We start from the raw sequence: 26,168 nt of genomic DNA, 5'->3' as shown, positions 1-26,168 counted from the left end.
TTACTGCAGGATCTCTAAAGTCCAGAAGAAACCGAGAGGGGTTTAGAGGGGTAGTTCCAGCTTTGACACTTAAGTGTCAAGGACCCTGAGGAAGTCATGAATTCCAAGCCTCAGTTTTCTTATCTTTTAAGCGGGAGTTTTAAAAGAAACTTCCTCACAGATATGAGGGGGCATTTGAAATGATAATACAAATATAGTTATTAAGTATATAATATAACATGCTATATACTTGTTATCATTATGTAACAGTGGATAACAAAATGTAACATTTCTTTACCGCACCCAGCACCGGACTGAATTATTTGCATACGTTATCATCTCACGTATTTGAACGTGTGCCCAGTATCTTGTTTGGCGCTTAGTTGTAATTTTCATTCCAACATGGTTTTCCCGTGTTCGTTTTCGAGCTCAAGACCAGAGAAGTTAGGAAAGAGCGCAGGTTGGCACAGCACCCCCATGGCAGATCCGGGACTGGAGGTGTGCCCTGCGCTGTTAGATCCGGCTCCCTCCTGCCGGCCTCCAGGGCACAGGCCCTCCTCCAGCCTGGCTGCGCTTGGGCCTCAGGTCTTTCCGTAGTGCACAGCTCCGCCCCTTCGAACACCACAGGATTCCACCTCCAGGCCGTCTCCTCTGAGCCAATCACCATGGTCTCGGGATAACGGGAGGCGGGAATAGGGCAGGGCTCTCACGAGATTGGCAGCACCTTCAGCCACTGGCATAAGGACACTTCGAGATGGACAGCGGGGCCATCCAACAGGTGTGAAGCCAGTGTCCGGAGCGAGCCAATGCGGTCGGGAGGCGGGGCTCAGTTGTGTGTAGAAGGAGCCTCGGGCATTGTCGCCGCTTTCGCGGACTCTGACGAGTGGAGCAGCTGCCTGAGTCTTCGGGTGCAGCGTCGCTACTGCCATGAGCTACACAGGTGGGCCCGGTAGGGTGGGGGTGGGGGGTCGGGTCCGGGTGGGGAGGGGCAGGGATGTGCCAGATCCGCGCCGGGCTCGTCCGTGCCTCCCCCGGGGCCTGGACACTGCCCTCTCTGCGGTCACAAAATGGCGCCGCAGGCCCGTCGCCTGAGTTTCGCGCTCCTCACGCCTAGGCGTCTCAGTTCTCTGTGCTGGCAATCTTGGGTCCCGGCTCCCGGCCGCCAGAAGTCTTGGCTTCTGTTGTCTGTGTCCGTGGGCCTTGGCCTCGGCACCTGAGTTCTCTCTTCCGTTCCTGGCCCAGCCCCCTGGGTCCTCGACGCCTCAAGTCGGCCTTTCTCAGGCCTCGGCCCTTCAGGTCAGTCTGCTGACTCGGCTGCGGTCGCCGTTGCCATACTGCTCCTCGCGCAGTTTCCGTGCAGATGCCGCAGCTGTCCGCACCATCTCCCGCTTTTATCTGCCTCAAGCTGGGAGAGGCGCCAGGCTCGGGGGGGGATGAGTAAATCAATATATGAAGGGTTTGGGCTGAGTGGGAATCTCGCGTCCTTAGGTACTGAGCCTGAGCCTTGTGGGGAGTGGCTAGCTTCCACGTTAACTCATTCCACACCTGTCAAATTCATCGTGTCGGGGTTGAATAGACGCTGGAATACTGACAAGAACTCCTCAAGCGTTTTATAGAGGAGGGCAGACCATAATTGACAAACATAGTATATATCGTGGGGTGGTTAGTACCTTGAGGGGGGTCGCTGTATTACATGGGGTGGCTGGGGACCTGTGAAGAGGTGACATTTGAGTAGAGACCTGAATGGAATGAGGGAGTTAAGGATATCAGGGGGCCTTCGACATAAAGACGCAGTGGGAGGAACTGCCTGACTTGTTAAAAGATCAGCCAAGGAGATCAGTGGGACTTGAGCTAAAGGGAGAGGGCGGATGATGAGATTAGAGAAGGAGCCATAGGATATGCTTGGGTGATTGCAGATCATCCCTGGATGAATTCAAAGGCTGCCTGGGTTTGCCTTGGGAATAACTGATGAGGCTTCTCAGCCAAGAGCCTCGCTTGTAATGGGGATATTACAGGCGTGAGCGTGTGGTTGCTGGGTAACCTGTATTCTACTTGGAGTGTTTTTAGGACTGAGAATGGAACCTGAGCCTCTAGGGCTGCTCCATAGGCTGCTTTATGTTGGCCTAGACAAGAAGGTTAGTGTTAGCCCTCCAGGTCAGGAGCTTGGCAAGAACTCCAGTTTTTAAAGCAACCATCCCTTAGCCCAGTGGTTCTCAACCGGGGGCAGTTTTGCCCTCCAGTGGGCACTGGCAATGTTTGGAGATATTTTTGGTTTTCACTTCTTGGGGTGGGAGTGCTACTGGTGCATCTAGCGGATAGAGACCAAGAATGCTGCTAAACATCCTACCGTGCACAGGATGGCCCCACCAGGAAGAATTATGTGGCTCCAAACATCAGTAGTGCCAAGGTTGAGCAACCCTGCCCTAGCCTTTGTGTACCCTTCCTGGTTCAGGAGGAAAGTCAGTAGGGTTGTTACTGACATATCTGGAATTGAGGTGTGATCCTTTTCACCAAATCTTATTGAGAACTAGAAGACAGTTCTGTGGTTATCAGGGGCAGGATAGCTGAAGAAACCAGGGATAAATGGTGGGGGGCTGTGGGGTAGCTTAATAATGGACCATTTGTTTTTTATAGACAAGGAAACTGAGTTTAGAGAGGTCACAAATGGCCAATTCTGAATTTCAACTCCACATCTTATAGACTGTAATTCTGGGTTTGAGTGGGCACTGAGGTAGCCAAGGTAATGAGGTAATGATTAGTTTTTCCTTGATCTTGATCAACTGAAAACCACAGTAGATTTATAATGTGAGTCTTTCCCTTTTAAGAAGCAGACCACCGAAGTCAGAGGCATGTAGGGACTTCCCTGGCGGTCCAGTGGTTAAGACTGCATGCTTGCACTGCAGGGGGCACGGGTTCAATCCCTGGTTAGGGAACTAAGACCCTACATGCTGTTCGGTACAGCCCTAAATAAATAAATAAAGTCAGAGGCATTTTATGTCACATTTCAGACAACTGTTTGCCTGTAAGGAGAACTTCTGGAGGCCTTGAAACAAATGTTACCATTATTAGTACGCATAGAAGGTGATTAAAATAATTTATCTTTTTGATAACTTGTCCATTTTTTGAACCTAGTTTCTTTATGTGTACTTGAGAAAGAATGTTCCATCTCTAGCACTGAGGGGGGGAGATTGGAGCAGTGGAAAAACAGGACAAAAATCCAGAATCAGGTCTTCAAACAAAGGTCTGAAATGCTACCAGTCTTTTTATAGGAACATGTATCATCTCACATATTTTCTGTGTGTTAGGAATGCACAGGTGGTTTAGCTGGATGGTTCTGGCTTGGGATTTCTCATGAGGTTACATTTTGGATGTTAGTTGGGACTGTAATCATCTGAAGGCTTGACTCAGGCTGAAGGTGACTGAGACTCATGTGGCTGACAGGTTGGTGCTGGCTGTTGGTTCCTATACTATCTGGACCTCTCCACAGGCTTACTAGAGGGTACTCACTCTATGCTGGCTAATTTCCCTCAGAGTGAATGATCTAAGAGAGAGCAAGGTGGAAGTCTCAGAAGTCACACTTAGTCATTTTTGCAATATCTTTTTGGTTACACTGGCTATCTCTATTAGTTTGGGAAGAGACAACATCATGTCTGGAGGCAAGAATCATTGGAGGCCATCTTGGAGGCTGGTTATCACCAGATAGTAAAGGTTGGGGGCAACCTAACCCAGTTCCAATTGTCCTCTAATTTTTGTCACTTAATATCATTTCTTCAAAGGATCCCTTTCTAAAAAAAGGAAAAGAATAAAACTGAGAAGCTTTGTGTATTTTTGAGCAAAAAAGATGTCAGAGAGGCTGGCCAAGAGGGAGGGGCTGTGATACAGAGTTATAAATCCATGGTCTGACCTTTCACTTTATATGACCAAAAACTTGATTATTTTATTTTTATTTTTTCACTCACAGCTTATTTTATTTTTACTCAGAGCTTATCAAGCTGGTAAATTGAACTAAGAAGAGAACGATATCTCAGCCAGACAAGAATTTGTTCATAATTGGAACATAACTGGCTAAAGAAGGTCCTGCCCTGGAGACAGTATTGTGGAAAAGAATATTAATGTGGGGAGGACAGAACTAGAGCAGTTTGCCATTGAGCTCTGAAGGTTTGATGGATTGTCTTTCCTTTCTCCCAGGGAAGAGTCAGGCCCCCTCTCCCCTGAATATACATAGATCTTATGCTCCGTGGCTTTCGTGTACTGGGTTCTAGTATGTATTTCTGTTAGCTTGTGGTAGGTTCCAGTTGCAGCTGCAGTACATACCAACCACATTACCTAAAGTCTGGAGCCATTTTGCCAGTGGCACTATTGCTGAACAGACAGGTTTCCAGAAGCTAGTTGAGCAAACAGTGGAAAAGGCCCGTGTAAGGTACTTTTTACCCTGTGAGCCTTCCCCACGGGTCAGCCATCTTTAGAATGCTTTCAGTATTTCTTGTGTACAATTATTGATTATCAAGGGTTAAGATTTAGGTATCTCAGGAAGGTCTTGGGTCCCTGGAGGGAATCTATTCCAGTGTGCCCTCTTTAATTAGGGAAGGTAAAAAATGTTGGATTTGTATACTTCTCTCACTGGCTCTCTCATTCCCCAATGCCCAGTCTCAGTTCTCTCCTCTGGGAAGTAAAGATAAAGTGTGGGTCCACTGATCCTTATTTGAAACCCTTGGAGCTGGGTGTGTTTTGGAATTCTAGCTTGCGAGGACATTCCACAGCACCTGCACTGGGGTCTGGGGCAGCACCTTGTAATTAAATGAAGAAAGATAAAAAATGTCCTCACAGGTCAGTTTTGCCCCAAAATGAGTGTTGACACCACATTTGAGGAGAACACTTGGTTTTCAGACCTTTTTGGAATTGCAGGGTAAGGGTCTTGGCCCTGTCCCTCTTGTTGGCTGTGGTGAGGATGAAATGAAATAATGCAGATAAAGCTCTTAGAACCCTGCAGGGGAAACACTTGTAAAGTTGTTGGCTGCTGTTGCTGTCATCTTTGTTCCTGTGGTCTTAAGAAATGAACATGATGTGTTAGTTTCTGCTGCTCTGTGAAGTGAATCAGCCATGCGCAAACACACATCCCCTCCCTCTTGGACCTCCCTTCCCCTCCCCCCCTTAACTTTCTCCCAAACCATTTTGATTATGACTTACTGCCTTCAGCCTCTTCCTTGTCCAATATTGCCTGCATACCTGCCTTTTGACCTGAAGGGGCTGCTTTGATCGTATCACTTCTTTGTTTAAAATTCCATTAATCGTTCATTGGTAATTCCAGAATCGAGTTCGAATTTAAAGACATATAAGGTGTCCTCCATAGATTCCTCTTTTCCCCCTTCCACTGTGATCTCCCATTTTTGCTTTACTGAAATGCTTTGGTGAGCATGCGTCTTTAAAAATCTTAATTCACAGTTCTGATGCTGGAATATCCTACCTTCATCTCCCAGGTTTTCACAGTTATAGTTGTCCTTTAGGGTTCAGAACAAATCTCACTTTCACCTTGAAGTCTTAATCTCTTAGCCATGGGACTGTCCCCTTTCTGAAATCTCCTATGGCTTATGTTAACTTTTATTCACTTAGTGTTTTTCATTTATTGCTTTTATTGGATTTTTTCATGGTTGTATGTGATCTTTCCAGTTGTATTGATTAAATACATACAGATATATATATATATATTTACGTAGATGTGTGTGTGGGGGGGTGTCCACACATACATATACTCCAAGGGCCATAGATCATCCTTAGCAGATATTGAAGTATTGGAATTGTTTTCTTTGCCTTCTCTGTGGTGGAATTAAAGTAATGGTAAAGAGGGAGGGCTACTTTAGTGCTGTAAGAGTACTTTTTCTCATTACATTCACAGCAGAATGTACCTTGTTTTATTCACTAATCATAAGATGAAGGTGTGTAAACTGACTTCTCTATCAGTTTGAAACTTTAGATAATGCCTCTATGTCCTAATTGTTTTAAATGTTTAAAGAGGACAAGCATATAATGTTGCTTAACATGAAAAATGTTATCAAGTGGAATAAAGACTATTTGTTGTTAAAGAACATCAATTTGGGGGAATTTAATTGAAAACAAAAGTATAAGTATTTTGAAACCATTCTTTACCATGTGGTTCTTAACCATGATCTATGGAGTCAATTTTATTTAATTCTTGAGACCTGTAAAAAGACCTATGTAAAAAGACCTTGTTTTTTCCCTACTCTGAGTATACTAAAATTAAAGAAGATATGTTTAAGGACATTTTCCTCAATGTAAAGAAAGTATTTGCTAAAGTAAAATTATCTTTCACATTAAGTTGCAGATACATAGTTGATATACCTTTCGCCTTATGCACTGTGAATGTTAAATCCACATTCTAAATTTAAAATATTTGTGAGTCCTCCACGGGACTATTTGTAAATGTTTTACATACTAGTCTTGAATAAACATTCAGTATTATAAGAAAAAAGAAAAGAAAAGAAATGAACATGAAAGAGTGTCAACAAATATGTGAATGCCTACCCAGGGAAAGGTACTTTGTGTGTGCTTTTGTTGTAAATAAGCTACTGGAGGTGCTGGCTTTAATTTTTAGGTCATGAGTTGGTGCTGATGGGAACAGGCGAATATTGCCCCTTATGGTGTCTGTCATAATTTCAGTGCTAAGTGTAAATCATTTAAAAAATGTTTTAAACGTGTAGTTTTAAAGATAGTGTCAGTATTCATCATAATCTGTTATAATCAGCATTTGAGAGCAGTAGTTTCTGGTAGAGGTTCAGATTTTCCTTACCTGGTACTGATTCATTTTAAGTTGAGAAATAGTATGAGAGTTGAGAGGATAGAAATTATATGTATAATCTATAATACTTATTCCATGTCAACATGCTAACCCCAATGCAATTGAAATTACAATTACCTTTGAGAGGTAATTGTAATACACACATTTTTTTATGGGAAAACTAAAAAATACAAAGCCGTTTCGGCTTCAGATTTGGGGGAATGGAAGAGGTATTATTTACCTTAACATTGTTCAAAACTAACCCCCCATTGTTTTTTGAATTGGAGCTCACCTTTCAGTGATTTGATATAAATATTTTCCTCATTCAACTGAATAATTTGGGTACCCATTTATCAAAAGAGGATACTAGTTTGAAGGTTTAAAAGTGTTTATCCAATTCTTCTGGCATAACAAGTTAAACATAGCCTGCCTCTCCATTGGTTAATATGTTCTGGAGGTGAAATTAAAGTGTTCAGAAGCTAGAGGTTTTGGTGGCTTTCCAGTGATGGGAGGGTCTGCCAGCGAGTCTCCACTGAAAGGTAGTCTTAGATCATTTTCATGCAACTTGTTTGGGGAAATTAACCACACTGTACCTCTGTTTAGGCTTTGTCCAGGGATCTGAAACCACTTTGCATTCTACATACTCAGACACAAGTGCTCAGCCCACCTGTGACTATGGTAAGTGTGGGCCCCTGGGAATTGGAGGGTGCATGCTCTGCCTTCTTCTAGTGGCAGAGCAATCTGGTGTTTTATTAGTTGCCTTTAACTTTGCTGTCACACTGTCTTTTCCAAACGCAAACTTGTGTGAAATGGTATGGTGGGCTCTTAGAATAGCCAGTGCTTCCCTTTGGGGAATTATGGGAAAGATGTCTGTTATTGAGCAAGCTGGAGTTCTTGGGGCTGTAAAAGATTTGTTCCTTTGACCCTTTGACATTTTGTTAGAAGTACCTGTGGTCTGTGACAAAGATCTGGCTTCAGAAAATCCCCTTGAGGGTCTGGGAAGGAGAACGGCCAATCAAAGTCCAAAGGATTGGGCTTCCCTGGTGGCGCAGCGGTTGAGAATCTGCCTGCCAATGCAGGGGACACGGGTTCGAGCCCTGGTCTGGGAAGATCCCACATGCCGCGGAGCAACTAGGCCCGTGAGCCACAACTGCTGAGCCTGCGCGTCTGGAGCCTGTGCTCCGCAACAAGAGAGGCCGCGACAGTGAGAGGCCCGCGCACCGCGATGAAGAGTGGCTCCCGCTCGCCACAACTAGAGAAAGCCCTCACACAGAAACAAAGACCCAACACAGCCAAAAATAAAAAAATAAATAAATAGTAATTAAAAAAAAAAGTCCAGAGGATTGGTCTGAGCAGAAACCAAGCCATTTACTTAGCCCCAGGGTAGTGCATGAGACTCCAGTGTGGGAGAGGCTGCCTGTCTGAATCTAGCAGGCCTTTAGAGACACAGTCAGGCCAGCAGGCTCCTCACACACAGGGTTGAGAGAAGGTTTCTCATTGATTTTTCAACTCTGGACAGACACACTAAATCTCTAATTCAGAAGTAGCCACCTGACAGGATCCATAGATGGTCTGTTGGTGTCCTTCAGCAGCCCAGAACTGCCAGTAAAGCTGTCCTTCTGTGATCTGTGACCCTAGTTGTCTGTCAAGAAGGAGCCCTCTTTAAAGGATTTTGCCTTGGTTACTGAGATGGGTTATTGGTTTTACGGCCAAGGTCTAGGGAAAGACTAAGCCTATACAGTCACATTCCCTCAGAAGTCACTGATTAAGTGGACATAAGTAAGCTCCCTGAAGTATTAGCAGATAGTCTCGGGGCGGGCGGTGGGGGAGACTTAAAATGTTCTGAAAATTGGGCTTCCCTGGTGGCGCAGTGGTTAAGAATCCGCCTGCCAATGCAGGGGACACGGGTTCGTGCCCTGGTCCGGGAAGATCCCACGTGCCACGGAGCAGCTACGCCCGTGCGCCACAACAAAGAGTAGCCCCCGCTCGCCACAACTAGAGAAAGCCCGCCTGCAGTAACAAAGACCCCAATGCAGCCAAAAATAAATAAATAAATTAGTTTTTAAAAATACTTTAAAAAAATGTTCTGAAAATGAGTAAGGAGGTATCACGTAGTTCATAAATGAGGAGAAACTTGGTTTGCATGGCTTCTCTGTCCTGCCCTCCCTGCCTCAACCCTTTTAATCAGACATAGTCCCACATTACACATCTTTTTTGAATTATTTTCCCTCAGGTTTATATATTCTGGGTACAGAGCATTTTATCAGATGTGCCATTTGCAAATATTTTCTCCCAGACTGGAGCTTATCTATTTATTCTCTTGACAGTGTCTTTTGAAGAATACAAATTCTTCATTTTGATGAAGTCCAATTCATCAGTCTTTTCTTTGTTTTTGTTTGTTTGTTTGTTTAAGTCTTTTGGCCGCACCACGTGGCATGTGGGATCTTAGTTCCCCGACCAGGGGTTAAACCCGCGCCCCCTGCATTGGCAGCGCAGAGTCTTAACCACTGGACCGCCAGGGAAGTCCCAGTTTTTCCTTTAATAGATCGTGATTTCTGGTGGTGTATCTATGAAATTTATGCTTAGCCCAAGGCCACGAAGATTTTCTCCTAAGTTTTCTTTTAGGTGTTTCATAGTCTTCGGTTTTACTTTTATTTTGTGATCCATTTTGAGTTAATGTTTCTACCAAGTGTGCAGTATAGGTCAAGATTTTTTTTTTACCTTTGTTGAAAATTAGTTGAACATATACATGTGGGTCTGTATCTGGCCTCTAATTCAGTTCCATTGATCTTTGAGTCTGAATTTCCTATAGTACCTTGCTGTCTTGATCACTATAGTAAGTCTTGAAATTTGTAAATGTGAATCCTCCAGGTTTGTTCTTTTTCCAAAATTGACTTGGATATTATAGTTCCTTTGCTTTTGCATATAAATTTTAGAATCAGTTTGTCAATTTCTATTAAAATTCCTGCTGAGATTTTGAGTGGAATGGTCTTGAATCTATAGATTAGTTTGGGAGAATTGAAATCTTAACAGTATTAAGCCTTCCAGTACATGAACACAGTATGCCACTTCATTTGTTCAGGTCTTTGATTTCTTTCATTGGTGGTGTAGTTTTTTGCACACATTTTGTTAGATTTACAGTTAAGTATTTCATGTCTTTAGTGGTATGGTATATGATAGTTTTCAAAAATTCAGTTTCCAGTTGTTCATTGCTGGTATGTAAAGATTTGATTTTTGTATACTGACCTTGTAATAAACCTTGCTAAGCTTACTTATTCACTAGTAACTCTTTTTTGTAGATTTTTTGGAGTAGTTTTACATAGACAATCATATTGTGAAGCAATAGGAATATTTTTACTTTTCCTTCTGGCTCAGATTGCAAGAATAATATAACAGCATTTAAATAACATTTTGAAAAACAGTCAACCAAGATCCCATTATTTTATATTTAACTTTTGTCAGCATAGTTACTTTAGGTAGTTGAATAACTTACAGGTGGCTAGAATTGTGTCTACGGTTTTGTTTTGCTTACTGTTAGAAGCATTTCCTTGTGCAGCATAAGGCTTAGATTCTTTTTTGATGCCTATGTGATCTCACTGAGTAGGTTGGCTATAATCTGTTCTGATTAACTATTACCTTAAAGTTGAATGTTTACATTGTTTTCTTTTTTTAATTTATTTTAAATTTATTTATTTTTGGCTGCGTTGGGTCTTCGTTGCTGCGCACAGGCTTTCTCTAGTTGCAGTGCACGGGCTTCTCATTGCAGTGACTTCTCTTGTTGTGGAGTGTGGGCTCAGTAGTTGTGGCGCATGGGCTTAGTTGCTCCGCAGCATGTGGGATCTTCCCAGACCAGGGATCGAACCTGTGTCCCCGGCATTGGCAGGCGGATTCTTTTTTTTAACATCTTTATTGGAGTATAATTGCTTTACAATGGTGTGTTAGTTTCTGCTTTATAACAAAATGAATCAGTTACGTATATACATATGTTCCCATATCTCTTCCCTCCTGCGTCTCCCTGCCTCCCACCCTCCCTATCCCACCCCTCTAGGTGGTCACAAAGCACCGAGCTGATCTCCCTGTGCTATGCGGCTGCTTCCCACTAGCTATCTATTTTACGTTTGGTAGTGTATATATGTCCATGCCACTCTCTCACTTTGTCACAGCTTACCCTTCCCCCTCCCCATATCCTCAAGTCCATTCTCTAGTAGGTCTGTGTCTTTATTCCCGGCTTGCCCCTAGGTTCTTCATGACCTTTTTTTTTTTTTCCTTAGATTCCATATATATGTGTTAGCATACGGTATTTGTTTTTCTCTTTCTGACTTACTTCACTCTGTATGACAGACTGTAGGTCCATCCGGCAGGCGGATTCTTAACCACTGCGCCACCAGGGAAGTCCCTACATTGTTTTCTGCTTTTGCTCTTTATTGTTTACTACGACTGTCTCCTTTTCTTTACTATCTCTCTTTCTTTGTTGTTTCCTTTTTAAAATAAATTATATTCTTAAAATTCTCTTTTGTCATCCCTGGTCTCATCTCTGTGGATGGAAGTTAGTTCCGATGTTCTTTTTCAAGGGTCAGGTCTCAGGGAGTCGCCAAAGAACATAGTGTAGACAAAGATTTTCCCCCTCCCCGCGAAGGGACCTGGTTGGGGAGCCCATCAGGGAGTCTAGGTTGCTCTGGGCATAGCAAGTAGCACACAGGGAGTGCTTGCCTGCCCCTGTCATAGGAGCCACCAACCTGTCCTTGTGTTCAGCGTTAATGCTCACTCCTGCTTCCTTTCCTTGTGCTTCTTTGCTCCGTTCTGGCAAGTCCTCAGTAGCAGAAGCCTGGGGTGGGGCAGGGACATCCTATTCTGCCCTCACAAGCATAACCCCAATGGGTCAGCATTTGCCTCCCAGTCCTGTCTCTTTTTGAATAGCTAGTGTCCACTGTCCTGGGTGCAAACAGCCATGTGGCCAGGCTCTTGTTAGCTGCTGGGACTAAGTGCATTACTCCTTGTATGGCTCTGCCAGCCTCTGTTCTTGCCTGTCAGAACGCCTCTTTCACCACTCACTCCTTACATGATTTCCAGCTGCTGTCCCTTGCTGCTCTAATTATTTAGCGTCTCCTTTAACACACAGTGCTCTGGGCCTGAGGAGTGCCCAGGACTGCCAGCCTCTGTTCCGTGTCCTCTGAGCATGATAATTGTTGAATAAACAAACGAACGAGAAGCCCTTGCTTTGGTTTCCCCAGCTGAAGAGGATTTTTGCTTTGTGAGCTCTAGCATGCCCACGGTTCATTAAAGTAGTGTCTGTCTAAAGTTCCTTGCTGGTTTCCAGTGCCTCCCCATTCGTTTGTGCAGTGGATTGAGGAGGAACCTGAGTGTAGGATCTCAGCCTGCCCCCACCCCCCTTCATTCTGATTCATCTTCTCAGTGTATGCAGTCTTGCTTTCCTGTGGCTGGATTCTGTTGTTCATCACACTGCTGTCTCACTGAGGTTGGTCCCCTGCCCTGGGATGAGCATGACCTGTCGGTCTGCAGGGTAGACAGTGTGGAGTAGCAGGTAACTCTGAGGTCTCACCAGAGACACTGGAAAAGTAGTCACCTGTTCTAATGGACTCCCTTGGGAAAGAAACATGTCTGCTTGACTCAGAGGTCCCTCTTGGCTTTGCACTTTGTCAGTTTTCAGTGGCTTTATGTTTTTGAAGGAATGAATTTTTCTTATATGCTGTAATAAAATCCAAAGGATATTTAGTTTATAATCCAGATTGTTTTCTCAACAGCTTTTCTCAAGCTGGGAGTGGTGTTTTGTCTCCCTCTGCTTATGTGTTCCAGCACAGCACACTCACAATTCACGTGTTTGGTGGTTCTCCCTGTTAAGACAGACACTTAAGGGACTAGGGCAGTCAGTTTCTCTGCTCCATATGGCTTTGTCGGGTGATTTGATTGACACGATTTCAGAGTGGATGTGAGCTCTGTGCTGAGCTTCTTGTACAGCACAGAGTCGGTGTAAGGCACTGGAAACTGCTCTCCTCCTCCTCTGATTGGTGCTTAGCCAGGGGCAGGAGTAATCTTCCAATTCTGGCTTTTTAAGGAAGGCGTATAGGAGCCAAATTCCTTAGCTGAGAGTGTTAGGAATGGGAGGTTCCTTAAATAGCAGATGGTCAGAGCCACGAAAGGTCAGGCACCAGGGCAGCAAGTGGCCTGGGTCATTTATATAGTGCTCTCAAGCTCAAGGCTTCTCAGGGGAGGTTCAGTCTCCTGTAACCACTCAGGTTCTAGGAATCATTGTCTTTTTGCCTGAATTAAATTCTTACTGTATTGTAAGCAATTATAGGTGTAATTGCTTTTTTACTTTTTGTAGGATATGGATCTTGGAGCTCTGGGACAAACAGAGGCAAGTATTTTACCCATGATCATTCTCCTCTCCCTTGGGATTGAACTGGTTGAGTCTTTCTGCCACTGCCCAGCTTAGCCAAGGTTTCGGGGTGGGGGTTGCCTTTGGGGGTCCCAGGTGCCCTGGAGCTGGCTACTCCTTCCCAGGAGGCCTTATTAGTATGAACTAGGGCCCACCCAGCCTTAGGTGGCTAAGATCCAGTCTTGTCTCTGTGACCGAAGGTGTCCTCGTCTCTGTGTTTGTCTGTCTCTCCTCGCCCCCTCCATCTTGTCTGTCTTTCTGTCTCCCTCATTGCAGGCTACGAGAACTATGGTTATGGCTATGGCTATGGCCAGGATAACACCACCAACTATGGGTATGGTATGGCCACTTCAAACTCTTGGGAAATGCCTAGCTCTGACACAAATGCAAACCCTAGTGCCATGGGTAGTGCCAGTGCTGATTCCGTTTTGTCCAGAATTAACCAACGCTTAGATATGGTGCCGCATTTGGAGACAGACATGATACAAGGAGGCGTGTACGGCTCAGGTGGAGAAAGGTGAGTGGACACCTGCCTAGGGGCTGAGGCTCTGCAGGATCACCTCCTGCCTATTGCCCCCTGGCGTCTCCCTCTTCTGAACTGCCTCTTACGTCTGCTTTCTCCTTCTTTGCTCTGCTGTTGGGGCTTCCCAGAGATTGCTTGGGGTCCAGTGCACTTCCCTTCTTTGGCCTGTGTCCCCTCCTCCCTCCACCCTCCCCCATTGCCTGATGGTGAGCCTCTCTTCCAGCTTTTAGAGGGAGGAACAAGCCCAGACTGGGCTGGCTTCACTGTACCCTCTGAGTGGCTCTTCTCAGGAGCATTGTTAAAGGGCTCTTCCCTCTGGAGACAGCCATTTGACATTCTTCTGATACTTTACATCCTGCGTTCTGTCAGGGCAGGACAGATTGGGTTGGGTGTGAAGGGTGGGATGAACCCTTGGGGCTGACCACTGTGAGCTGGGCATCCCACATAAGGGACAAGGAAGATGTGGGCATGTCCTGGCCACCCTTCAGTGCCTTATAAACATGTACCTGTTGAGCCTCAGAAGTGCCCGTGAGGAACTGTTGACATCCTCACTTTGCAAATGGGGAAAGTGAAGCGCAGGCGGGTCACACCTCTTGCCCACAGGCACCCAGGAGTAAATAGTGGAGCTGGGCCTCCCACTCAGATCTGCCCTACCCCACAGCATCATGCTGTGGGCATTTGTCATTGTCTGAACTGGTGCTGGCCTAGAAGTTCTTGTGCCCTAGTGAGAGGTTTCAGTGAGGAGGGCACATGTATTTCTGGCACAGGATGGAGTGGAGTGGCCTAATGGCTCCAGCTGACAAATGGGAGAGAGCAGAGAGTAAGGAGGGGCCTGGCCAGGCACTGATGGGGCCAAGTGAGGCCCCAGGACCACTAGGGGGCGGAGGGTACCAAGGGGACTTTTGCTTGCACGGGCTTTGTAGCAAGCAAAAAGTGTTGGGGGATGCCCAGCACATCCCCTGCCTGACAGTCATAGTGCTTGGAGCTGAGGCTGTGAAATTGCAGGCAGGGGGAGGGCGGGGGGCCGTGGAGTTGGGCTGACATTGCTGCTGGTGCCAGCTGCCTATGTACCTTCTATGTACCTGGAGCTGGAGAGCAGGGTTGAGGGATGGAGTGGCAATTGGGTAGCACTGACCTCTTCTTTCATGCTGCTGGTGCTTCCTGACTACCCAGCTTTGGCAAAGAGACATGTGGGGTCTGGGCCTGTGGGTTGCAGCCATGGTTAGAACGGCTCTCTCTGGTGCCCTGTCTTGCGCAGGCAGAATGTTTGGCCTGCCTTCCCAGTTGCTATGTAGGATGTGATTCCCTGTCCTGGGCTCCAGGGTTGATATGAGCTCATAAGAACTCTTTTTCTTGTCCCTGGGCAAGGTCACATTGTCTTTCCTGGCAACATTCCTTGTTTCGTCTTCCTTTTCGTTTCGAGGGGTGCTGGACTTTGAAGGGTTTGGCAGTCTCTCATGGGTGTCATCAGCCCCAGTGGACAAACACTGATGTGCTGAACTGCCCATGTACTGCAGGATGCTGGGGTGCTTGGCTCTGCCCCTCGAGGAGCAACCTTGGATGTTGTGACTGCCGCAGACACATGCACGTTTCTTGTGGGCTGTGGGCTGTCTCTTCTCCTAACTGAGATCTACTTTACCCTAATAGTCAGTCCTTCTTAGGGTCCTCAAGCTGGTGTGGCCCACATGCAAGCTTGGGGACATCATCTGAGAGGCCCTTCTGGCTTCTCGAAGTCTGCTCCTGAGAGGCCTTTTAAATTGGCATTTCCGAACATTGATCCTCTGATGGGGATCAATGGGGTAGGTGCTGGAGTGGGTTTTCTGTCCCCATGACAGGGAGGTTTGGTGGCAGGCAGGAGCAGAAGGGTGATAGGACCCAAGGCCCTCCCTGATGCTTGCCACCTGCCTCTGCAGATATGATTCGTACGAGGCCTGTGACTCGAGAGCCGTCCTGAGTGAGCGTGATCTGTTCCGGTCGGGCTATGACTACGGCGAGCTTGACCCTGAGATGGAAGTGGCCTACGAGGGCCAGTATGATGCCTACCGCGACCAGTTCCGCATGCGTGGTGGCGACACCTTTGGCCCACGGGCTCAGGGCTGGGCCCGGGACTCCCGGAGTGGCCGGCCGATGGCCTCAGGCTATGGGCGCGTGTGGGAAGACCCCATGGGGGCCCGGGGCCAGTGCATGCCTGGTGCCTCCCGGCTGCCCTCCCTCTTCTCCCAGAACATCATCCCTGAGTACGGCATGTTCCAGGGCATGCGTGGCGGGGGCACCTTCCCGGGTGGCTCCCGCTTTGGCTTTGGGTTTGGCAACGGCATGAAACAGATGAGGCGGACCTGGAAGACCTGGACCACAGCTGACTTTCGGGTGAGTGGAGGAGGCCTTCCTGTTTTGTGACTGAGCAGAGCGAGGAGCCTGGAGCCATCCACCCTGACCCTGCTCCCTCTTTCTGACCCAGACCAAGAAAAAGAAGAGAAAGCAATGTGGCAGTCCCGACGAGCCTGACAGCAAAGCCACCCGGACGGACTGCTCCGATAACAGTGATTCAGACAATGGTGGGCCCAGGCACTGGCACGACCCTTGCCCTCTGCCCCTTGGGGCTCCTGGGCTGAGCTTGCTTCCTCTTACCTTTCAGACGAGGGCACCGAGGGGGAAGCTGCAGAGGGCACTGAAGGCGCTGAGGCTGTGGAGAAGGACTTCAGAGCAGTAAGTGGCCCCAGCCCTGCACTCGGTCTGTCTGTAGGTGAGGCCTGTGAACAGTGGGCTGCCTGAGTCATCCCTGCATGCACACATGACTAGTACAAGGAGGTGGAGGTCTGGTAGAGAGCACAAGCTGCTGGCAGGCTGCCTAACCAGAGGTTGGATTTCCTTATCAGAAAAATGGCAGAGTGAGCCCTCTGTGCAAGGGCTGTTGGGAGGTTGTGAGGCTCCTGGCTCAGTGCCTGCCCTGGAACAGGGCCTAGTCATTTACAGCTGTTATGAACAGCTATACATGCTTTAACATTGAATTTTTGAAATTGTGTCTTAGGAAGGAGAAGACGAAGAGGGAAAAGAGGACGGGAAGGAAGAAGGCAAAGAGGATGCAGAGAAGGGTGAGTCTTCTGAGTGGCCTGGGCGCTGGGGTGGCTCTTCCAGGTGCTCGTGGTGGGAGGGGTCCTGCCAAGGGCAGGGTTTTGGCAGAAATGTGTCCAGCTTGGATCCTCCCTTGTGTGGCTGGGTATGTGCTGGTAGGGAGTAACCTCCCTCTTCACCCCCTTCCCACTCTGCCGCTAATCTTCCCAGACCGAGGCTATGGGTGGCGATGGCCCCTGCCTAGTACACTGGTTTTGCCTTCAGGTGGGGGCAGCAAGCAAAAGTGTGGGGGAACCCCAGGCACACCCCCTGCCCTCAGGCCCTTAGTAGCGTGCAGTTCTGAGTCCTTAATGGCTGGTGTCCAAGCCGGGACCCTTGGTGCAGTTTTTACGGCTCTGGTTTGCGTGTCTTTTCCCTTAGCGCCTCCACAGCCCCTGTTGGGAGTCCCTGTCCCCCTATTCAAGTGATGAGCGCCAGCAGGTACCTAACCATAAATCCAGCCTCAGCCTACTGTTGCCGCGGTGCCTAGTGTGAGGTGGGCAGGGCCATGCAAGCTTTGGGGCCTTTACCCTTGGAGGCTGCTCTTAGGCCCCAACTGAGGCCTTCCTGCATCCTGCCACCTGGACCCTCTGAACTTGTGCCAGTGTCCCCGCTGAGACAGCCTCTCTTTACCTTCCAGCCTCCCTGTGGCCCACTCTGCAGAGTATAGATGTCCTGGAGAGTGGTGGGGTCAGCACGTGTCCTCCCCTCTTCAGGGCCTAGGCCAAAATCACTCCCCACCCATTCCAGGGTACCCAGCCCTGCTCACAGCCAGAGGCCTTGCTCGACAGCTGCTTTCAGAATGGACCCTCTGGAGTAGATGGTGGATGATCCAGCCAGAGGCCACAAACTGGTAACTGTGCCCCTCTGTTCCCACAGGGTCCCTGAGCACCCAGGATGAGAGTGGTCAGACCAAGCGCAAGTTGCAGGCAGGCAAAAAGAGCCAGGACAAGCAGAAAAAGCGGCAGCGAGACCGCATGGTGGAAAGGTAACCAGCTTCCCTCCACCCCTTTGCCTCTGCCTCACTCTGGGGCTGCCTCCAGGAGAGCAGGGCCATAGCTCTGCTGCCTCAGCGCCCTTTGGCCTCCCTTGGGAGCTGCCACCTGCTCGGCCGTGCATGGACCCTGCTTTCCGCCAGGCCCAGCTCCCAAGGCCTGATTCGTCCCTTGCCCCTCTGCGGCCGCCTGGCGACCGCTAGCGACTTTGGCCTGAGATCTGACACTGCTCACCACCGTTGCCCAGAAGCTCCAGCACTAGGTCACTCGGCGCACGAGCCCCAAGGTGCACTGGGGGCCTGATGCCCCTGCGGGAGGGGGCCAACTCATCAGAGACTCAAGGTCCAAGGCGCCTGTGCCACCCCAGCTAGCTGCCAAGAGGCCGTCACTGCGCTCAGGAGAGATGGCAGCACCTGTGGGCTGTGGCAGCCTCGGGCCTGCCCTCTGCCCTGCCCGCCGGCCCTGTCAGGCCGGGCCTGTCTGCGGCTGAGCCCTTCACGCCCCTTGGTCGGGTCTGTCTGCCCTCAGGGCTCCCGCACTGGCGCTTGCCTCCTCCTCCTCCGCCTCAGACTCTTGCTCTTGCTGGACCTTCCTCAGCCTCGCCGGCGCCTGGCCCCTGGGCTCTCCAGACAAAGCTGACCCCGTGGCCCAGATAAGGACGTCCGGCAGAGGTAGGGACCTGCCCCAAGGCCTCGGTGGCGGCTGGCCTCCTCCGCCCCTTGCCACGGCGGCCTGCTCCGGCCCAGGCCCCAGACCCCGGGCTTCTGCTGTGGACACGAGGCCCAGACAGAGCACCTCGCTCAGGTGACTCCAGGCTGCCCTCTGGCAGGCCAGGCGGGCGCCCTCCTTCCAGCTCAGACTGGTCTCTTCTCAGAAGAGGAAGATGAGGCAGCAGGTGCCCAGGCCTGCTTGCCTCCCATCCCTCCCGACACCACCCCCAAGCATTCTGAGCAAAGGATGGGCTGGGCCTTGCAGTCCCTCAGACCCCAGAAGGAAGATGCAGCACCTTTTCGGGCCCTGCCTCGGGACTGCGTACTCCACTCTGCACCTCAGGGCCACCTGGCTCACGCCAGGGCATCCTTCCTTCCGGTCCCCAGCTGGGCCAAGTACACAAGCTCCTGCCCAGCCTTGGTAGAGATGCCCTCCGGCAACCTTCCAGCGACTCCTTGCCTGTTGCAGCAGCTGCTGCCTCAGGCTTCAGCCTCCTGCCTACGGGAAGGAAGAGCTCCTCCCCTGTCCCCTACGTTGCAGTAACTGCAGCCTGCAGACGTTCTGTCCCTCTCCACTCCCCCAACCCCACTGGTCCTAGCCTGTTCCCCTGCTGGGACCGTACTTCACAGGCCCATGAGCAAGGCCTGTTTCAGGGCTCGCAGCTGGGTTGGGTGAGGCAACAGCACTGTTCCCTGGGACCCTCTTGGTCTCAGTCCCTCATTTCCCTCCTGTGGCAGGATCCAGTTTGTGTGTTCTCTCTGCAAATACCGGACCTTTTACGAGGATGAGATGGCCAGCCACCTGGACAGCAAGTTTCACAAGGAACACTTTAAGTACGTAGGCACCAAGCTTCCGAAGCAGACAGCTGACTTTCTGCAGGTGAGCCTTGGAGTGGTACAGCTGCTTTTACCCTCAGGACATAGAGCAGCCCACACAAACCTTAATATCTCCTTGGGATCTCTGGCAGGACTACGTTGCCAACAAGACCAAGAAGACAGAGGAGCTCCGAAAAACCGTGGAGGACCTTGATGGTCTGATCCAGCAGATCTACAGAGACCAAGATCTGACCCAAGGTGAGGAGGTTCCATCCCAGTCCTATCAGGCAGGACCTCAGCCTTCCCTCCTCTGGTTCTCAGAGTGGGGTCACAACACCCCTCTGTTCCCCCAGGGAGGGTCACTGAGAACAGCCTCAGGCCCACATGGAAGTGGCAGGGTGAGGTGAGGAGCTGGTCTGCTGTTTTCCCCCAACTCCTGGGTCTTTCTTAGGTGCCTGGGACCAGTGGCAACTCCCCTCCTTCTCCCCTCTACAGAAATTGCCATGGAACATTTTGTGAAGAAGGTAGAGGCAGCCCACTGTGCAGCCTGTGACCTCTTCATTCCCATGCAGTTTGGGATCATTCAGAAGCACCTCAAGACCATGGATCACAACCGGAACCGCAGGGTGAGTGGCCACCAGTGCCCTCCCACCAGCCTGTGGGTTGAGTGAGTGAGACCACTGGGGAGGTCCTGGGGTTATAACCCCTGCTTGCCCATGAGAAACTGCAGGGACTGCAGGGCACAGGAAGATGTAGACATTTCCAGCCCAGTGCAGTCAGCGAAGCTACCGAGAGAGGGGTGGGAAATGGGGACCCTGCCTGGCAGGTGGTGGCATCAGAGCTAGACCTTAAGAAGTAAGGTCTGTGGGATATGGGGACCTCCATGTGCATATGGGTCAATGGCCACATTAGGTTCAGAAACCAAACAGGGAGAAGTGTATGGTGCAAGTGTTGTTGGAGGAGGGATTGGACACAAGGTTCACAAGGGCTGGGCTGAGGGGCCTGATCTTGCTCCTATAGGCAGCAAAGCTTTTAAGTGGGGGACCAGTAGGATTAGAGTTGGTGTTGGACGAGAGACTTCGGGCACCTGTTGTGGGAGGGAGGTTGGGGATAAGGAAGGGCTGCTGCAGTATCAAGCCAGAGGTATGCCTCCACCTTGGAGATGAAGGGACAGGCAGGATAGAAGAGGTGTTTAAGGAAGTGAACAGGAGGTTGGCATGAGGGAGTGACCAGAAGTCTGGGATGTCGCAGATTTCTGCCTTAACTGGTGGACAGTGGTGCTGCTATGATGGGGAGGGCGGTATATGGTACAGGGAAAGGAGCGAGTTTGGCAAGAAATTGAAAAAATTCTGTCTTGCATTCCAGTGTATTCCCAGTGCCTAGCACAGAAGCCAGAGTAGGTGGGTTGTTTTTTTTTTTTTTCGTTGACTGGGTGACATCCTAGGTTAGAGGTGTCTGTAAGAGATCAAGTGAGGGTGGTGGGGCTTTGCAGTAGGGAAAGAGCTGAGAGGCTCAGGACCCGGTCTGGGCTAGAAAGAGAGTCTTGGCTGCCATCACCCTGGAGGAGGCTGATGGGATTTATGAGCAGATAATAGCAGCAAAGGGGTGTAAGAAATAGCATTTCTCAACCTTTTTCCATGCCCATCAGATTCATCTCTGGTCTTTCTCAGTGCAATGATTCTCAACAGTGGGATGGGCTTAGAGATCTGGCTTGGGTGGTTGAGGAGATTTGGGATTGGCATATGCAATTGAGAGATATGGAAAGATAAGGGAAATGTCCGTTGGCTTTGGCAACAGAGAAGCTGTAGGGATCTTGCCAAGGTGAGATTCTTGGGTTGGGAGCTGATAAAAGGGGTATACCAAAAGAGAACAGAGAGCAGATTGTAGAGGGTGGACAGTGCATGGTATTAAAACTTGGAAAATCTGGGTGAAGTGAATGATAGCTAGCAAAAAATAAACTCAAAACTGATTCTAAAGCAAGTTGAAAAAAAAAGAACAGCTGTAACAACCAGCAACTGTAGAGGGGATTGGAAGGGTGATAAAAGTTACTTTGAAGACACCAGAAGTAATTAGTTTATAGAGATAGTTTCAGTATAAACACTATATTTTTAAAAATTCCAGACTTAGAAGTGAAGAAAAAGCTTCTAATTATTATTATTATTATTATTTTGATGACAGCTTTATTGATATACAACTCACATACCATACGGTTCATCCATGTAAGGTGTACAAGTCAGTAGTTTTTAATAATATTCACAGTTGTGCAGCTATCAGCACAGACAATTACAGAACCTTTTCATCACCTCAAAAAGAAACCCATACCCTTTAGCTATCACTCTCCAACCCCCATGCTCCCCCAGCCTTAGGCGACCACTGATCTACTACCTGTCTCCATGTATTTGCTTATTCTGAACATTTCATAAAAATGCAGTCACATAGTATGTGGTCTTCTGTGATCGGCTTCTTCAATTTAGCGTGTGTTCAGTGTTCATCTATATTGTAGTATGTATCAGAATTTCATTCCTTTGTATGGCCTAAAAATATTCTCTTGTATGGACACATACCTCATTTGGTTTATTCATTCTTTAGAATTTGGATTGTTTCTACCTCTTGGCTATTATGGATAATTCTGTTATGATGCAAGTTTTTGTGTGGACATGTATTATCATTTCTTTTAGACAGGAGTGGAATATCTGGGTCAAATAGTAACATTTTAACTTCTTGAGGAACTGCCAGATTGTTTTCCAAAGTGGCTGTACTTATATCCCTATCAGCAATATATGAGAGTTCTGATTTATTCATATCTCACCAACACTAGTTATTATCTGACTTTTTGATTCCAGCCATTCTATGATTCCAGCCATTCTAGTGGGCGTGCAGTGGTATCTGTTGTATTTTTCATTCGCACTTCCCTGATAACTGACTAATGATGTTGAGCATCTTTTCAGCGGCTTGTTGGCCATCTGTCTACATTCTTAGAGGTGAAGAAATGTCTGTTCAGATACTTTATTTTTTAATTTTGTGGTCTTTTTGAGTTAAGGGTTCTTTATATATTCTAGATACAAGTACCTTATCAGGCATATGATTTGCAAATATTTTCTCCCATTCTGTGGGTTGTTTTTTTTCACCTTCTTGATGCATCTTTGCAGCACAAAAGTTTAATTTTGATGAAATCCAGTTTATCTATTTTTTTTTCTTTTGTTCCTGTGCTTGGGGTATCATATCTAAGAATCCATTGTCAAATAAAAGGTCACAAAGATTTACCCCTATCTTTTCTTTTTAAAAAAAAAATAAATTTATTTATTTAGTTATTTTTGGCTGCGTTGGGTCTTCATTGCTGCTCACGGGCTTCCTTTAGTTGCAGCGAGCGGGGGCTACTCTTCATTGCGGTGCACAGGCTTCTCATTGCGGTGGCTTCTCTTGTTGCGGAGCACAGGCTCTAGGTGCACAGGCTTCAGTAGTTGTGGCACGCGGGCTCAGTAGTTGTGGCTCGTGGGCTCTAGAGCACAGGCTCAGTAGTGGCGCACGGGCTTAGTTGCTCCGTGGCATGTGGGATCTTCCCAGACCAGGGCTCAAACCTGTGTCCCCTGCATTGGCAGGCAGGTTCTTAACCTGCGCCACCAGGGGAGCTCCCCTATGTTTTCTTATGATAAGAATTTTACAGTTTCAGCTCCTATAATTTGGATCTTTAATGCATTTTAGTTAATTTTTGTATATGGTATAAGGGTAAGGTTCAACTTCATTCTATTCCATGTGATTTTCCAGTTGTCCCAGCACCATTTGTAGACGAAACTATTTTTTCCCTGTGACTGTTTTTTCCCATTTTGACTATGGCACCCTTGTCAAAAGTCAGTTGACCATAGCTACATGGATTTGTTTCTGGACTCTTTATTCTTTTGTTCTCTATATTTATTCTTATGCCATTACCACACTGTAGCTTCATAGTAAGATTTAGAATCGGAAGGTGTGACTCCTCCAACTTTTGTTCCTTTTTTATCAAGATTGTTCCTTGAGCTTCCAAGAATTTTAGGACCAGCATGTCAGTTTCTACAAAGAAGCCAACTGGTATTCTGATAGGACTATATTCAATTTCTGTATCAATATGAAGAATATTCAGCAGTATTAAGTCTTCCAATCTATAAATATGGGGTGTCTTTGCATTTATTTAGATCTTCTTTAATTTCTTTTAACAGTGTTTTATAGTTTCCAGTGTATAAGTTTTGCACTTTTGGGGTTCTTAATTTATTCCTAAGTATTTTATTCTTTTGATACTATTATAAATGGAATTGTGTTCTTTAATTCCATTTCTGGGTTGTTCTTTGTGTATCAAAATACAATTGATTTTTGTATGTTGATATTTTATCCTGTAACCTCACTGAAGTTGTTTATTAATTCTAATAGTTTTTTTAGTGGATTCCTTAGCATTTTCTATATATAAGATCAGTCATCTGCAAATAGAGATAGTTTAACTACTTCCTTTCCAATCTGGATGCTGTTTAATTTTTTTTTTTTCTTCTTTAATTGCCCTGGCTAGAACATCCAACACAATTTTGAAGAGAAGTATCTTCTTGTTCCTGATCTTGGTAGGGGAGGAAGCATCAGTCTTTGACCATTAAGTATGATGTTAGCTGTGGATTTTTCATAGGTGCCCTTTATCTGGTTGCTGAATTCCCTTCTATTCGTATCTTGTTGAGTGTTTTTATTCTGGAAGGGTATTGGATTTTGTCAAATGCTTTTTCTGCATTTATTGAGATGCTCATGTGGTTTTTGTGTTTTATTCTATTGGTATGGTATATTACATTGACTTGGGTTGTTAAGCCACGCTTGGTGTTCCTGGGAAAAATCCTACTTGGTCATGGTGTATAATTTTTTTATATGTTGTTGGATTGGCTTTGCTGATGTTTTGTTGAGAATTTTTGCATCTGTATTCATAAGAGATAATTCATCTTTGTTTTTTTGTGATGTCTTTGGTTTTGGTATCAAAGTAATACTGGCCTCAAAAATTGAGTTGGGAAGTTTTCCCTCCTGTTGTTTGGAAGTATGTGAAGAATTGGTATTAAATTGGTAGAATTTGCCCCTGAAGCCATCTGGACCTGGGCTTTTCTTTGTGGGTAGCTGCTGTTTTTTTCATTGCTAATTCTATTTCTTTACTTGTTATTGGTCTATTTAGATTTTCTATTTCTTCTTCTTTCTTTGGTTGCGCCACGCATCTTTCAGGACCTTACTTCCCGGGCCAGAGATTGAACCTGGGCTCCGGCAGTGAAGGTGCTGAGTGGTCCTAACCACTGGAACACCAGGGAATTCCCTCTATTTCTTCTTGAGTCAGTTTCAGTAGTTTGTGTCTTTCTAAAAATATGTCTGTTTCATCTATTATCCAATTTATTAGCATACTTTATTTCTAGTGTTCCATTATAATCCTTTTTATTTCTGTAATGTCAGTAGTTCCCTTCTTTCATTTCTGACTGCTGTAATTTGAGTCTTGTTTTTTTCTTGGTCAGTCTTGTTAAGGTTTGTTAATTTTGTTGATCTTTAAAAAGAACAAACTTATGGCTTCATTGATTTTTTTTTCCTCTTATTTTTCTGTTCTCTGCTTCGTTAATTTCTACTCTAATCTTCTGCTTGCTTAGGGTTTTTTCTATTTTAATGTAGGCATTTATAGCTATAATTTTTTCTCTGAGTACTGCTTTCACTGTATCCCGTAACTTTTGGCATGTCACATCCTCATTTTCACTCATCTCAAGTTATTTTCTAATTTCCCTCTGATTTCTTTTTCTTAGACCCACTAGTTATTCAGCAGTGTGTCATTTAATTTTCACATATTTCTGAATTTCCCAAATTCTTTTCTGTTACTGATTTCTAATTTTATTCAATGTGGTCAGAGAATACACATTCTATTATTTCAGTCCTTTTAATTTACTGAAGTTTGTTCTATGGCCTAGTGTATGGCCTATGCTGTGCCTTGTGCATTTGAGAAGAATGGATTTTCTGCTCTTGCTGTGTGGAGTGTTCTATAGATACCTGTTATGCTTGTTTGGTTTTACAGTGTTGTTCAAGCCTTTTATTTCCTTGTTGATCTTCTGCCAAGTTGTTCTATGCATTATTGACAGTGGGATATTGATATCTCCAGCTATTGTTTTATTGTTTTTTTTTAAATTTATTTATTTTTGGCTGTGTTGGGTCTTCGTTTCTGTGCGAAGGCTTTTTCTCCAGTTGTGGCGAGCGGGGGCCACTCTTCATCGTGGTGCGCGGGCCTCTCACTGTCACGGCCTCTCATTGCAGAGCACAGGCTCCAGACGCGCAGGCTCAGTAGTTGTGGCTCACGGGCCCAGTTGCTCCACGGCACGTGGGATCCTCCCAGACCAGGGCTCGAACCCATGTCCCCTGCATTGGCAGGCAGACTCTCAACCACTGCGCCACCAGGGAAGCCCTCCAGCTATTGTTGAATTGTCTGTTTCTCCCTTTATTTCTGTCAATTTTTGTCTTATGTATTTTGGTGCTCTGTTGTTAGGTGCATCTATACTTATAATTGTTATATCCTCCTGATGGAGTGACCCTTTATCCTTATAAAGTGTCCCTTTCTGTCTTAGTACCATTTTTTGTTTTAACACTCTATTTTGTCTGCTATTAGTATAGCCAGTTCATTTTTCTTATGGTTGATAATTGTGTATCTTCTCCCATCCTTTTCATTTCTATTTATTGAATCTATTGGATCTAAAGTGTATCTCCTATGAATAGCATATAATTTGATCTTGTTTTTCTATCCAGTTTGACAGTCTCTGCCTTTTGACTGGATTGTTTAATTCATTCACATTTAACGTCATTGTTGATATTATTAGATTTACAT

At 46.7% G+C, this 26,168-nt stretch overlaps 1 protein-coding gene across 2 annotated transcripts in view; it reads left to right on the top strand.

Annotated features, from left to right (window-relative positions):
* Positions 1 to 796: 796 nt before the first annotated feature.
* AKAP8L (A-kinase anchoring protein 8 like) overlaps positions 797 to 26,168 on the top strand; it is a 29,404-nt gene continuing 4,032 nt past the window's right edge. Inside the window, exons 1-13 of one of the 2 annotated variants that reach the window (XM_036848466.1) lie at positions 797 to 919; positions 7,376 to 7,450; positions 13,116 to 13,148; positions 13,446 to 13,503; positions 13,606 to 13,686; positions 15,606 to 16,059; positions 16,151 to 16,247; positions 16,328 to 16,398; positions 16,721 to 16,784; positions 17,683 to 17,791; positions 19,247 to 19,388; positions 19,477 to 19,582; positions 19,820 to 19,950. In XM_036848466.1, coding sequence (XP_036704361.1) covers positions 907 to 919; positions 7,376 to 7,450; positions 13,116 to 13,148; positions 13,446 to 13,503; positions 13,606 to 13,686; positions 15,606 to 16,059; positions 16,151 to 16,247; positions 16,328 to 16,398; positions 16,721 to 16,784; positions 17,683 to 17,791; positions 19,247 to 19,388; positions 19,477 to 19,582; positions 19,820 to 19,950 — 1,434 coding nt within the window. In that variant the 5' untranslated portion in view covers positions 797 to 906. Of the gene's footprint in view, positions 920 to 7,375; positions 7,451 to 13,115; positions 13,149 to 13,445; positions 13,687 to 15,605; positions 16,060 to 16,150; positions 16,248 to 16,327; positions 16,399 to 16,720; positions 16,785 to 17,682; positions 17,792 to 19,246; positions 19,389 to 19,476; positions 19,583 to 19,819; positions 19,951 to 26,168 lie in introns of both variants that reach the window. The other variant, XM_036848465.1, reaches the window with a different exon arrangement.

Source organism: Balaenoptera musculus, chromosome 3 (genome assembly GCF_009873245.2).
Source record: "Balaenoptera musculus isolate JJ_BM4_2016_0621 chromosome 3, mBalMus1.pri.v3, whole genome shotgun sequence".
Lineage (NCBI taxonomy): Eukaryota > Metazoa > Chordata > Mammalia > Artiodactyla > Balaenopteridae > Balaenoptera > Balaenoptera musculus.
This window is presented reverse-complemented; position numbering and strand designations above follow the sequence as displayed.